The sequence below is a fragment of the Oculina patagonica genome, chromosome 4 (genome assembly GCF_052425735.1).
Source record: "Oculina patagonica isolate OP01 chromosome 4, crgOcupat, whole genome shotgun sequence".
Lineage (NCBI taxonomy): Eukaryota > Metazoa > Cnidaria > Anthozoa > Scleractinia > Oculinidae > Oculina > Oculina patagonica.
The window spans coordinates 47,335,256-47,350,242 of NC_135761.1; the positions used below are offsets into that span (position 1 = coordinate 47,335,256).

The 14,987-nt window shown below is 38.5% G+C and overlaps 1 protein-coding gene across 1 annotated transcript; it reads left to right on the forward strand.

Moving 5' to 3' along the window:
- The first annotated feature begins 1,707 nt into the window (after window positions 1–1,707).
- Window positions 1,708–12,520, forward strand: LOC144648530 (ATP-binding cassette sub-family C member 4-like). Its single transcript, XM_078508060.1, has 8 exons — window positions 1,708–1,734; window positions 3,067–3,630; window positions 4,361–4,740; window positions 5,135–6,489; window positions 7,732–8,302; window positions 9,180–9,316; window positions 10,042–10,403; window positions 11,813–12,520. Exons 1-8 carry the CDS (start codon window positions 1,708–1,710, stop codon window positions 12,380–12,382), a joined length of 3,966 nt encoding a protein of 1,321 aa, XP_078364186.1. The 3' UTR covers window positions 12,383–12,520.
- Window positions 12,521–14,987: the final 2,467 nt, after the last annotated feature.

Consider the following 14,987-nt stretch of genomic DNA (forward strand, 5'->3'; position numbering starts at 1 on the left):
GATGGGGGGATCGGGGGAAATAGCAAACAACTTTGCAACAAGACGTGAATATTTTGCTATAGAAAAAGCACTGGGAGGTGTAAGGGACCAACGGTGATAGTAGGAACAGTAAGAGTAGGCACAATAAGTGGAAAATGAAGATTCCCAATACCACTCCCTCATAACATCAAGAAAAAAAAAAAAGAAAACGAAAAAAAGGGGGGGGGGGGGAAAATCGTGGTGCCATTGATTCATCCCCTACGATCTAGAACAACGTCAACTATAAGAAACTGATTGACTACATCGTTTAATTATTAAAAACCAGCGTTGATTCTATGGGAAGGCAATGTCCCGATTGAGATGATGAATTTTTGTTCGGAAGTTTTGCCGCTTTCAGTGTTGCCTTATTGAAGAAAAAATCTGCAACAACCATGTTTTCAGAAGAATTGAATATTTTCGATACGGATTTTATTTAGAATACGGCTTTAGAGGCATCGTTTTCGTTCATTTTGACACGTTTCTAAAATGTTCGCGGAAGCGATGTCTTGGTTTCCTTCCTGCCTTACCGATGTACAGCATGTTATTTTGCACAGGATGCAAGTTTTTGCAGTAGAATACACTGGTAAAGAAACAATCAAAACTATCGGTTACACCGATGAAGCGTTTTGAACTCGAGATTTTAAAATTGTTGTGAATGATGGGATAAGTGTTTCATCGCACAAGCGAAGAGCCTGGTTGTTCATCAGGTTTTAGAGAACTTTTAACTAATAAGTTGCCGAAAGTCGTGTTTCGTTTGAGGGTAAGAAGTGGTGGTTGTGAAAAAATAAGTTCATAATTAAAAATATAACAAAAACAGCGGTAATAAATATTATAAAAAATCTTTTTTTTTTAAATTTGTCTTTTCTTTTGTTATATTATAACCTTTAAATTTTTTGAAATTTTTTTTTTTTTTTTATAAAAGGGGGAGAAAAAAAAAAAAAAAAAATTTAAACAAAATAAATATATTTTTAATATAAAAATAAAAAAAAAAAAACCAAAATGACCTCCACTGCAAGATTAAAGAGACCTTATACATTCATGAACTACAACCTTCTTTAAATGCCAATGTCGGCAGTGAGAGGTTGTTACTTTATTAACCTAATGTAAATATTAAGTTACTGCTGTAGATCAATTGTCTCAGTCTCGGTTCCAGACCCCTTTCATAACAATATATAAATAGTTGCCAAAATTTTAACGGTCATACTTTTGAAAATGTATGTAGCTTAGCAAACGAAACGTCAAGTTTATAAAAATGCGATTTTTCATAATGTTTATCACCGCTGTTTGTGTTATATTTTTAATCAAGTTACGATGGCCTAAAATCAAGAGTAGTTATTTTCCTGTTTGGGGGCTCGTCTTGGAGTAGCTTGAAGTAAATTAAAATAAAGGTGTTTCCGGCATGGTTTTGTGGGGAGCATATGTAGGTAAGTGTCAATAGAATTCTCTGTTCCTTACATCTTTGTGACGTTAGTCTTTAGCTTTGAGTTAGTCTTGAGTTCCAGCTGGCTAGCAAACCGGAACATTTCGTTTGAATGGACTTAATGTTAAGACCTGTGTTAGCTTTACGCCACAAAAAAAGATGATTTTCGTGAGGTAAGTGATAAGCTGCAGACATTTTTAATAGTAATGCTCCTTTACTGAGTTGAGTCACGAGCCTATTAATACCAACCGTGGACCGAGTTTAGAGAAATGGCAAACAACACTAACGATATTCAAGTAACTATTACATAATATGTAGCTTTTAGTATTTAACGAAAAATACTAAAATTACTGCATGGATTCATGATTTAAATATGTCAAATGATTTGATATTGGCCTAAAAAAGCGTTAAATGTAAATATTTTGTAAAAAAACGCCGAAAAAACTTTCGACCTAAGAGCTTTGGTCCTCGCTGGTTATGTTGCATGGAGTGGAAAAGAATTGTCAAAATCCAAATTATGCAAAAATGCTAACCGTGCGAAAAGACACGATCATAACATGGATTTTGAAACTAGTAATATTACTGACAGAGCGAGAAATCATCAAAGACTATCTTCTAGTGGTTTGGTTTTTCCAAAAGACCCCAACTTCGAGAATGCCTACGTTGACATTCATGTGTCATTTCGCACGCCCTGCATATTTGCATAATTGTAGACTTTTATAAGTATATAAAAAAATTCATTGTTACCTTAAACGTTCAGTCATTGTTACGCCTTCCGTTCCATTACGACCAATGACGACGTCACCCGAGCTCTTTTGTCAAAACGTTTGTTTTAGCGTTGTTTAAATTAGTGTCAAGTCATTTTATGTATTCAATTGTTAGTATTTTTGAAATGATAAAAAAATTAATTTCCTTAGTGAAATTATGAGTGATCATGAACAGCCCGATCGTTTCATCGATGACATCATAACGCAACGATTTAAACAACTTAATAATTACGTATAATGACGTGTGTTTGGTTGAATCAAACACTAAAATTATCTACTCACAAACAATTATAAGAGTAAATTTGACACGGTTGAGAAGACCTGCTCAATATCCGTTTAATTATAAGGACCACTTAGGCGAGTCCATTTGCTTTAAACCCACGCAAACGTGCTCGTGCTAATTTCTTTTTTCTTCAGTTTTCTTTATTCTTGTGTGGGTTTGCACCGGGCTTCATTTTTAACCCGGGTGATTTGGTTCTTGGGTCCTGCCTCGCAGGGGACTTTTGTCAGCCTGAGCACTTTTTCAATTTTTAAAAAAGTTGTTCGAAATTTCTTAAAAAAGTGCGCAAAAAGCTGCTCCAAAAGTCCAAAAAGTTGCTTTTCATTAAAATAAAATTGCCCAAAAGTTGCCCCCCCCCCCCCAAAAAAAAACACCAAAAAGCTGCTTTTTATCAAGAAAACATTTCCAAATGAGCAGCAGGCGGGTGCCTTCCCAGTTAGGTTAAAAATGTGATAAATGTTCTTAAAAGCAAGGGTTTCACCGTCTTTGACTTGGACTTGACCGGTCTTATACAAATTGAGCTTCGTACGCTTTACTGCATCAGGCTTTTGTATCATTACTGGTTCTTTTGATATTAACAGGTTTTCGCTCTGAATGTTTTTGCAAAACGCCAGAAAGAGTGGGTTGTCATGGTGGAATCTTGCGGTGGGAATCCAAGAGAGAAAGCAGGTTTTCTTTCACTGTTGACCTTCTCCTGGATAAGCAATTTTCTCAAACTCGGGAGCAAACAACCTTTGGAAGAGAAACACTTGTTCGCAGTCGAAACTTCATATCAAACAGAAAGATTGGTCGCTGACTTGGAGAGGGAATGGCTGACAGAAGAAAGATCGTCTGAACAAAACCGAACAAAGCCTCGCCTGTGGAAGGCCATGACGAGAGTTATTCCCTGCAGTGACTTCATCGCTATGGCATTCTTTAGGTCTTTCTACACGATCACGTTTAACGTTCTTCCTCTGATGGTATGGTTCTTCCTGAAAAGCATTTCTACAACTTCAGAGATCAATTACAAGAAAACTCTGCAGTTTGTCATTGGTATCTGTCTGGTTGCAATGGCACGATCCACATGCCAAACTCTGGCGGTTTTTAGGGTACAGATGATATCAATAAGACTGAAAGTTGGAGTAATTGGGCTTGTGTACAAGAAGGCAAGTGATATTCTTTTTCTCCTCAAACGCATGTTACATAAAAAATGCATTTTATATACAGAAAAAATAAATAATTTCCAAATGTTTTGAGTGCCTTGAATAATTTGAAGCTGCTTTATTGTTTCCTTTCAAACAAATAATTAATCAATTAATCAATCAATCAACCAATTAAGTAGTTAAGTAGTAGTCAATCACCCTTTTAAGTAGGTGAGAAAACTGCAAATAAACAGTCAAAACAAATTGAAAGAAGCTGTTTTAAGTTTATTAACTGATGTAAGGGTCACTAATTGGCCATACACATAGCGTTATGGAGAAGTTGAAGTTTGGACTACCGAGATCAGGTCCTGGTAGAGGCATGGTGGAAGATTTGACCTTCAAAATTCAAATATACAGCGCTGCAAACAACTTGACCTCACCGCGTCCACATACATGGTCCAATAACTGAATGAAGAACAATCTAAAAGTCACCAATATCGGGAGAAATGGTCACCATGTGCCATTAATGTACTTGTGGATTTGTTACAAAATTTTCAATTCAACCATAAAAACAGTCAAGCGTAATCAAATCTGTGGCATGGGGCTTTAGGACCTCTACTTTTCATTCTTTCACTTTTCAGTTCAACCCTTCAAATAATAAAGCATAATCAAATCCGTTAACTTTTTAAGATCTCTACTTTTCATTCGGTATAAGACACCAAATAATAATTCATTTTTCTTGTTTCTTTTGCAGATTCTTAAACTTAAACGATATACCCTGGAAGAGAGCATTTCAGAAAATACTATCAATCTTGTTTCCAACGATGCCAAATCTATTGAGCATTTGGGTTATCCAGTTTACATGTTCTCATTTGCTCTACTGGATATTGTTGCCTCCATGGCTCTTGTGTGGTACCTAGTGGCATGGCAAGCCTTGGTAGGAGCTTCTTTCTTCCTTGTTGTCGTTGCTTATGGATCATTTGCAGCTCATAAAGCTGGTAAAATTCGTGACCAATCAGCCTCAGTAACCGACAAACGATTGCAGATGATGAAAGAGATAATTGCTGGAATCCGCGTGGTAAAAATGTACGCATGGGAATGGAATTTCAGCGACCTGGTTGCAGAAATACGAAGGTTAGTAACAATGCTATTAACACTTTCAACGTTGGAAGTGGAGATTTCAATAAAGCGTGAGCGATTGGTCGAGGGCCTTCGACTATGACAGTATCCCTACTAAAATTATTCCTTAATTTCTTAAAATGTCTAAGTGCATGGGTCGTCACGTCTATCAATCGACGAAGACCGCCGGAAGGGCACATGTACAGGTAGATAGAAAATTGAAATGCCGGTTGTCAAACATCGCGGGTGTTGTCAGTTAAGAAAGGTGCCTGTGCGATCAAACTATCATTTAAAAACTCCTAGTATGAAGCAAAAAAACAACAACAAAGAAAAGCATTATGCTGTTCGAATACTGTAGAATAAGAATGTGCAACCATGATTTTAATTTCACAATTTGTTTTCTTTGCAGAAAGGAAATCTCCCTGATTCGTATCCGAGGATTCCTCGTTTCCGGTGTCTACGCTCTGTTCTTTACCAGCTCCGCTTTTGCAGGATTTATTTCAGTCCTGTCACTGCTTCTAACAGAAAACTCCCTGACTTCATTTAACGTTTTTACGATGCTTTCAACTTTATCGAACATTAAGATGGCAGTAACAATCTTTATAGTAGATTCGCTGCGTTGTATTGCAGATGCAAGAATTGCATGTAATAGGATGCAACGCTTGATAGAACAGAAATCTATCTTAACAGGAAAAGTGGATCACAAAGACAAGCCGACGTGTTTAGAAGTTTATTGTAAAGGTAGAAGATACAGACCACAATTCATTCGAAATGAGAGCTTTAGAAATGGAAAACCGGCTATTATTAGTGCTCGAAGACTTGAACAGACATCTCAACACGACCAGGCAAAGGTTTTTCTTGAGAACGTTTCATGTGTTTGGAGCCAAACGTCACGACATCCTGCTTTACAAAACGTCTCATTGAGTGCTGCTTATGGGCAACTTGTGGGCATTTCAGGGCCAGTTGGGAGCGGCAAAACATCTTTGCTGATGAGCATCCTTGGAGAAATTCCCTTATCTTCCGGCAAAATCTCTTGTGTTGGAAAAATGGCTTTCGTCTCTCAAATGCCCTGGGTGTACTCGGGCACTGTGCGGGAAAACATACTTTTTGGTAATCAGTTCGATAAACAAAAGTATTATAAAGTGGTCGAAGTTTGTGACTTGGGCAAAGACATAGCAGTGTTTTCAAAACTAGATCTAACAGAGATTGGACAACGTGGAGTGATTCTTAGTGGTGGTCAGCGAGCTCGAGTGAGTCTGGCACGGGCAATCTACTCAGATGCGGACATCTACTTACTGGATGATCCACTCAGTGCAGTAGATGCCAAGGTCGGCAAACATGTGTTTGAGAGATGCATCAAAGAGTTCTTGGACGGACGAATACGTATTTTAGTCACTCATCAGTTGCAGTTTCTTCAACAAACAGATAGCATTGCGATAATGCGGAATGGCGCCGTTGTGTGTCAAGGAACGTACAGTCAAGTTGCCGAAGAAAGACAAGGTGTTTTCCCTAATTCGTCTGAAGCAAAAGAAGATTCATATGTCGAGAAAGAGGAGAACCAAGAGATTGCTACAGTCTTCAGTAGGGAGACTGTCAAATCGACAAATACAGCTAAAGCAGGCCGTGACAGGTTGGATCTGAAAGAAGAGGAAGAGGACAGAATGATTGGAACTGTCAAGTGGTGGTTGTACTGGGAATATTTTAGAGCTGCTCTCCCAACAGTTTTGATAATAAGCCTTTTTGTTTTCTTCGCCATTGTTCAAGGTAGGTAATGAATTATCAGCACATATATTCCACGATCGTGCTACCTCCTCTTAAGCTGTAAACGTATTGAAAACTATGACACATGATTAGGTAAAGGGAAGATCTGACAAAATCCCAAACCTGAACATTATATTCGTTGTAAAAATTTTAATTTTAAACTCAAGCTTATTTTACAAAATAAGCTAGAGTTTAGGCTTTGTCTGCCGTTCTCGTGGCTGAAACAAAAGACCAAGTGTGAAGATAAAAAAAAAGTGTCCAGAGCTAGACGCGGATGGAGCGAAAGAAAAATATCTTTGCAAATAATTCACTGTCGGTCGTGTCACTCGCATACCTCACGAAAACTTATCTCTTCGTCCTGGATAATTGAGCTGGTTTAAAGGCTCTAACATATAATATTAGTTTAGCCAAGTCTGAAAGCTGAGCTCCACACTTATTTTTCTATTTTCTATTTTCTTTTCCACACTTATATTAATTTCAAGAAAACTCTAATATCGTCAACTCCGCCAATCGCAGAAGTAGCTCTTACAAAATCCTATCATTACTCTAGACAAAAAAGTAATACAATGGAAAAAGCAAATTGGTCAGCGGTCAGCTTTTAAAAAACATGACCTCGAAGAGGTGTAAATCTGAACCCGCGATATGGTCACCGGATACCTTGTTTTGACTGCCGTTTATTGTCCATAACATGGATGTCCAATATCAAACATACAAACCAACGTTAACGTTCGTAGGGGTATGATAAGATGGCATTCTCCTCCCCCCGCTCGGGTCGCCTTGTGACTCCCCTCCCCTTCCCGAGAGTTTGTACAGGAGCGGCGCACGTTCACTCGATAACCAAACTTTTTCAACTTCGTGGGTTTACCAAATTTCCTTACCAATGGTGCTCCGCTGGCGCGATTCGCGCACGCTGGATCTCCACTAATACCGGAAAAATCTCGGAAGCTTGAAATGCAATAGCCGAGGTGGATAATTCAGTAGTCCCTGTTGTTTTATAAAGTTGTACAGCACAGAGACCAGAACAGAAATCCCGAGAGTACAGTGAGAACGGTCGGGCTGTGACAAAACTTCAATGATGATGTCTTGAGCGGGAAGGGACAACACCCCGCCATCGCCGACGAAGTGTCAGGTTTTTCTTTTAAAGTCCCACTTTTACAATTGTATTTCGATAAAAAAAAATAGGGCCGGTAGCTTTTAGCCTTGCAATCAAGATTTTAATAATACTGGATGGTTTTTTTTATTTAGTGTTTTGGATTGCGCCATATTGGTGGGTCTCACGGATGGCGGAGATGCCATTTGAACAACAGAAGAGCTACAGAACGCTTGCGGTGTACGGATCCATTGTTACGGTCTCCTTGCTTCTAACTATAATATCCTCCTTCTGTTTCTACCTCGCTGCTTTGAAGGCTTCAGAAAACCTTCACGACCAGATGACAAGAGCCGTTATGAAAGCACCGGTTTTATTCTTTGACACAACTCCAGTTGGTCGCATCTTAAACCGCTTCTCTAAGGATATTGGGTGCATGGACGATATGCTTCCTGGACAGTTCCTTTTTGCCACTCAATTGTGCCTGTACTTTTTCAGTGCTACCATACTTTCAGCGGTGACAAATGTGTGGCTTTTCATCACTTGCACACCATTGACAGTATTGTTTATTTACCTGGCTAAATATTATTTGAAATCCGCTCGGGAAATAAGACGACTTGAAGCACTTACATGCAGTCCAGTGTATTCCCTTATTGCTGATACTGTGGCAGGACTGGAGGTAATTCGAGCTTCAGAGATGGAGGATGATTTCATCCAAACATTTAATAAGTGAGTATAATTGGAGTGATACGTTCTCCTAAAAGAAGCCCTTAAGCCCTGGCCAAACGGTAACGCAAGTGGACGCAAGTAGTCGCAAGTTTAACTTTCGTACAGACTTGTATTGGGTGGCCAAACGGACACGCAAGTTTAGTCGCAAGAGCACGCAAGTTTGCAAAAAGCCATTTAAAATGCTACGAGGTGCAATTCAGTATTTGAAGTAAACTGCAAAAAATTCGTTGACTTGCGATGAGTGGCCAAACGGCGAAAAAAATTGCGTTTACTTAGGTGCAAATTGTATCTTGACCAAAGTGAAAGCTATTCAACGCAGGTGTACGCAAGTCACCGCAAATGCACGCAAGTCCTGGCCAAACGAAGACGCAAGTAGACGCAAGTTTTCTGCTTTAGGAGCTTTTAAACAGGAGACGTTATATCTTAGACTTGCTCCAAGTCGCTCGTTAGATTCGCAGGAGACCGCTGGATACGGAAACGGGGGGCGCGCGGGGGCATGAGAAAAAAAATGGGGGGGGACGGGGGGGAAAAAGCGACCCCCCGACCCTCCCGGATCTTTTTTTTCTCCCCCGGGGCAAAAAACCCCCCCCCCCCCCGCGTTAATTGGGTCCCATTTAAAAAAAATTTTTTTTAAAAAAAAAAAAAAAAAAAAAAAAAAAAGAGGGGGTCGTTATATCTTTACGGTTGTAACCAGTTTTAAAAATGTTTCAGAAACTGGTTTTGCGGAACGGAAGGTTCTTATAAGGTAAGTTTACCCAAAGAAGTGAGGTTGGGAATGATGGATTTATAACTAGTAAGAGGATATAAGGGAATGATGCCCTGGGTTTGCAGCGAAGTTACTATTATAAAACTAATAAGTTTTTCTTTTTCTTTGAAGATATCAAGACAAAAACACAGCGGCCCTGATACTTCTGAAGGCCTCTGTAGGTTGGCTTGCCTTTCGCGGAGACCTACTGAGTAACTTTCTTGTGACTTCTGTGTCAGCTGGAGCATTATTTGCAACACAAAGTGCAGGTGAGTAGCATGATCTGACAGACTGAGTATAAAAAATATTGGTGGATTTTAAACATATAGACTATCTATCGTTTTTATACCTTTTTAACTGGTAATTTAAATGCGAACCAGTAGGTATATTTTTCTTATTGTCTGCCTTTTACTTACAGTTTTATTTTCTCTTAATTGGGTTTGTTTAGTCCTTTTTAAAATTAATAATTTATTATTTTTCTTACAAATTGCCCCACTAGAAAGAATGAAAAAATATGTGTGTATGGTATTATATGGAAGGAAATGACTTCAAAATGCGATCATATATAATAATCATCAAAAAATGCACGCCGATTGCACAAGGCTTTATAAACACGGTCAAGATGTCACACATACTAAAAAGAAAATGCCTTATTTTTGTGCTTCCGTGGGTTGAAACAGTCACGATATTTCAGGTCAGTTAGAAAGACGGTAATTATGCAACCCTTGTCTGCAGTTTGGGTTTACGTAAACGTTTCCATTTCTCCTAAACTCCCTCCCGTGTTTTCATCACTTTTTGTCCATACGTGAGCACAATTTTCAGTTATTTTTTTTGTGAAATTAGTATTGAATTTCATCAGTACCGGTTCACAAAGCCTTGTATCCAATGGGAGTCATGATTTACCCTTAAATTGATGAAACAAATACCTCTGGTTGCCATATTCAAACTGGAGAGTAGATACGCAGTGTGAGATAAATTTTCACTTTTGTTTTAGCTTTGGCAGGGATGTCACTGACCTTTGCAGCCGAGACATTAGAAGCCTCACAGTACGGCATTCGAGTCGCCTCGAAAACAGAAAATCACATGACCTCAGTGGAGAGAGTGTTTGCGTACGCCAAAATCGACCCAGAGCCTGGGTACCGCACCGAAACCCTTCCTCCTAAAGAATGGCCTAAATCGGGTACCTTGACATTGCACGACTTATCATTAGCATATTTGAAAGGAGCTCCAGCAACATTGAACAACATAAGCGTCTGTGTCGCTGATAAGGAAAAAGTTGGCGTGACTGGTCGCACGGGAACTGGGAAATCGTCTTTAGTGGCGGCTTTGTTTCGAATGCCAGAACCTGAAGGAGAGGTAATTATCTCATCATCATTTTATTGCTGTATAGACGTGTTTGATCTACTGCGTCTACAATGGAGGATCCTGAGCTTGATGTTCCTGCTGAATTGACTGCTCTTTAAAATGCCTTTTAGACCGCTGCAGAAATTACCCTGTGTGTTTCCCAGCCTTGCGTTTATATCCTATTCAGAAACACCGATTGTTAAAACTATTGCACCAAGACACGAGTATAAATCTCTTCTTCCATTTGGATTCTACCCCCTACCGGTGTATGGGCATTCCATTCCATCATTTCTGCCTTTCCAGGTTTGGACTCGGCAGTCTTGCTTACGACCCGATAAATTACGAAAAAAGAGAAACTCAGACATGCAACAACCATGCTTCACCTCTTTTCCAAATCGTTCGGCGACATCTCATTTACTCTCTTCGTTCAATGCCTTCATCATCCTGCACACGTTTACCCCCCCCGTGGAAGGCCACTGCCATATATGTGCCGCTGTGAAGGGTATTGTTTTTAAGCAGTTTATTCTGGGATAGGGTATAGAAATCAGAGTGTTTTGGTCTAGAAAAGGGTATCATTTGCCGAAAAACTGATCAGTGGTATGAAGAATTAAGTCCAGAATAGGAATAGAAACTTGGAAGAGAAAGAGGCTTCCCTAGACGTGAAATAAATCATTGTGACAACGCTGTTTGCAGATGGTTTTCCATTAAAAACACTTATAGTGATGCCGTTCTAAAAAGAAGCACGTCTGGGATAGGGTAGGGATTTTCGGTATCTAGTCTAGTATAGGTTTGCAAAACCAGCTGAAGATGGTCTGGTATAGGGTAAGGGTTTCAGAGTCCCAGCGGCACACCACCACCCAAAAATATACAGGGTGCCCCCTCGGGACGTTTACCACAGGGTGCCCCCCGGGACGTTTACCACATTCCACACTCTTCTTCTTATCTTCACAAGGTGTTTATGTCAACGAAATTAAACGCTTCTCCAAAGCCTTTATTGAAGCAAACATACAAGGTAGTATTCCATTTGATCGCTTATGTGGTGGCGTTCCTTAGTATTCATATCTGTTCGGTGATATCTTTTCCTTAACTAAAGGAAGATGTCAACTTTATCACTTAGTCCAGCAACTATCGCCTTACCCAGTACACTTTCAGCAACTAGCAACAACGTTATTCCTCGCTGGTTTCTCAAATTTTTAATTTACCGTGCTTCTGATGTGGCTCACCTCTCTTTTTAAGAAAGCAATAGAAACGTTTAATAAATAGATATGAAGACTCCCTGAGAGGAAGGCTTCAACAGTAAGTTAACTACAAAGTCACAAAGTGGAAAATTCGATATTCTCAGACCATCTGGCTCCCATGTAGTCATCCCTAATTTATTTTATAATTCTTAACTGATTAACCTTTCTTTATTCATTATACAGGTTATCGTAGACGGTGTCAAAATCAAGGATCTTAATCTACAGGCGTCTCGCAAGCCCATGTCCGTGATAACTCAGGATCCTGTTCTCTTTAGCGGTACCCTCAGGAAGAACCTGGACCCTTTCTCTTTGTATCAAGATCTTGATCTGTGGCGTGCTTTGGAAGATGTTCAGTTGAAGACCCTGGTACAACAATTACCTAACAAGCTCGAGTACAAGTTGAGAGAGTCTGGGAACAACTTCAGCGTTGGCGAGCGCCAACTGCTCTGTTTAGCGCGTGCGCTGTTACAAAGAAGCAAGATCATTATCCTGGATGAAGCTACTGCTAATGTAGACTTCAAGACCGACAGACTGATTCAAGAAGTTATACGCAACAGATTTACAGATTCCACAGTAGTAACCATTGCTCATCGATTGAACACCATCATGGACTATGATAAAGTGTTGGTTATGGAGCAGGGACGAGTGGTTGAGTTTGACAAACCTGAAGTTTTGCTTCAGAATAAGAATGGACTCTTCGCTCGTCTTGTTCAAACTTATCACACAACTACTGAGCAAGGAAATTTTCCATAAACCAGATTGCGTAGAAGAAGAGATTTGCCAAACAATTTAAGTAAACTACAACAACGTATGGTCTGAACTCTTTCAACTATCTAGCTGCAAAACTATGGAATACCAGTAATACCCTAGCTGATGTCCTGAGAACTTGTGAAGATTTAAATGTGTTTAAGAGGAACTTTCTTAGTCTTGTCAATTTTATTATTTTATATTACAAGCATGAATTTTTATATCTTTTTTAAATTATCATAATGTTTTTTATTGTATTTTATATTTTATCAATGTAACATTTGATAGGCATGTGATTTTTAAATTTTTATCATAAATTGTATTTGCTATCGTATTTTAGTATTTTAGTATTATTGTAAGTTGTTATAAATTTATTAACAGATTCTTGTTTTAATTCATTTTATATTCAACTCGAAGACATTAGCTATGTAGCTACTCTTAAATTCGAGTTTAAATAAAGTTTATGTATGTATGTCAGAAGTACATATTCTAGATTATGTACTTCTGATGTATGTATTTAAACGTTGCGATAAAATTAAAGAGTTTAAAACCATCTAAGTTAAAAAGTTTAAATGCGACAACGTTTCGACGTTCCCTTAACATCATTATTAAGTCAAAAATGTTTAAAAATAGGTACGAATATAAATATAGAAAGAATTCCTAAGAGACACGAATAAAAAGTTTAAATGTGTGATGATGATGATGCAATAAGGTATTTGCACGCAGAATCACGTCACGTAAAGAATTTGGCGCAAATAGAGTCTTTCTGAGTATTTAACTCAGGATTCAATTCTCTAATGAACTGCATCTCAAAAAGTAAACAATCGAACTTTGATTCGCATCAAAACAGAGATTTGTTTGTCTTCCACATATGCATCAGCCTTCGATAGAGAATCTTCCTTTTCATGCCTCCCGATTGCAGACTATTTGTGTTCGTTGATGCGTTGGTGCAAATGTCGGATTTTGTACCGGACATAATCGCGTCGCGCAGATAATATTATCTGCAACTGGAACATACATTCTCCTGAGTGTTTCAGTGTAAATATAAGTTGGTTGATATTATTTCAAGAGAGTTGACTCCGTATCAGAACACAAATATTTTAGTTTTTCAAGTGTCGAAAACATTGAGGTTTTTTTTATATACCCAGGCTAAAAAAAGCCAAAATAATAATTAAAATCGCATGGCATTTCGAAGCAATGATCTACTATTCTAGGAAAAATTCAACAAGATATTTCGTGGATATTCTAAAAACAATTCAGTCTGCCGGGTATCTATCTTTTTGAAACCACTTCCCGGCTGCCGGGTATCTAGACACACGACTCGTCCCCAGTCGTCTTTTGACTCCGTCTTGAGTCGACTGTTGAGTCTTGGCAACACGGAGAGAATCAAGGTCTCGCAATTTTCGCATTAGGGACGACTGGGGACGAGTCAATCTAGACACTACCTTTCGAGTGATTCGGAGTTTTACTGGGTAGGGAAATTTTCTCTAGAAAAACAGCGCCAAATTAGGAATTTCTAGCAACCGAATTTTAGTGATTTTCAGCGGCTCGAAGTGACCTTGCAGATTATGAACACTAATCAACAGTACATTTTTAGGCCCCAAAACGGGGTTTTATTTAATGTTCAAGCAAGCAAACCGTGTACGATCTCCTACCGGTATACGTTGGATCAACTGAGTGATCTAATCGGTTTGACACATAGAAAACTGAAATTGAAAAACAGAGACCGATACAACGTAGAATGAGAGAATTAGTTTTGTATATTTCGGCTGGCCAAACCAGCCTTCTTCAGATACAATGGAGTTTACATTGGCTATGTTTAACTGATTTATATGGTGATAATGGTATCTTACGAAATACCGGAAATACGTAAAACTAAATACAGGAAATATGTAAACAGTGTACTAGTGTAAAACAAAATATAGTACAAAACTAATTCTCTCATTCTACGTTGTATCGGTCTCTGCTTTTCAATTTCAGTTTTATTTAATGCTCTCTTGGAAGGACCCAGTGCGAAGTTTGGACACGGTATGAGTCACGTTTATTTTGTGTGTTTTTAAAGGCACATGAGGCCAAAACGGTTTTGTAAATTTTTGGCCGGGTTAAAAAGTATTTGAAGGAAAAAATCCTTTCTTGTTTTTTTGGCCTACCATAGCTTTCTTTGGGGGAAATATGAAGAATTTTGATAAAGGACTGAAACTGGCTCCTCGCTGCGACATGTTTCAAGAACGAAATAAATATTCAATCTGTTTTCTCATAACACAACTTTTAATAGAGGTGTTATCTTTCATTTTTAAATCCATTGCGCATTTATAAATCTATCGTTTTAATATTATTTCATCCTGCTTTTGGGTTATCGATAAACCTTATTTTTAATAACCAACTCTTTATGCGCGAGAGGGAAATACTATCTCATATCTTTTTTATGTCCGCTTCTCGCTTCTCGATAAAGAAAAATCCAGTTCTTTCCTTATGCCGCTATGCTCATGTCATTATGTTACAACGACATACTTGGAACACATGATAATAATAATGTCGTTATGTTATGTTGTTCACACTGGTGACATAAAACATCAACGTGAGGTGTTTTTTGCATTTGCGTGACACATGT

Bases quoted from the DNA above. Each gene is read 5' to 3' on its own strand.
- LOC144648530 (XM_078508060.1), top strand. From the start codon at position 1,708: ATGGCAAACAACACTAACGATATTCAA. The intron at 8,303-9,179 runs GTGAGTATAATT...TTTTCTTTGAAG, and splicing joins TTCATCCAAACATTTAATAA to ATATCAAGACAAAAACACAG. The intron at 10,404-11,812 runs GTAATTATCTCA...TTCATTATACAG, and splicing joins TGCCAGAACCTGAAGGAGAG to GTTATCGTAGACGGTGTCAA.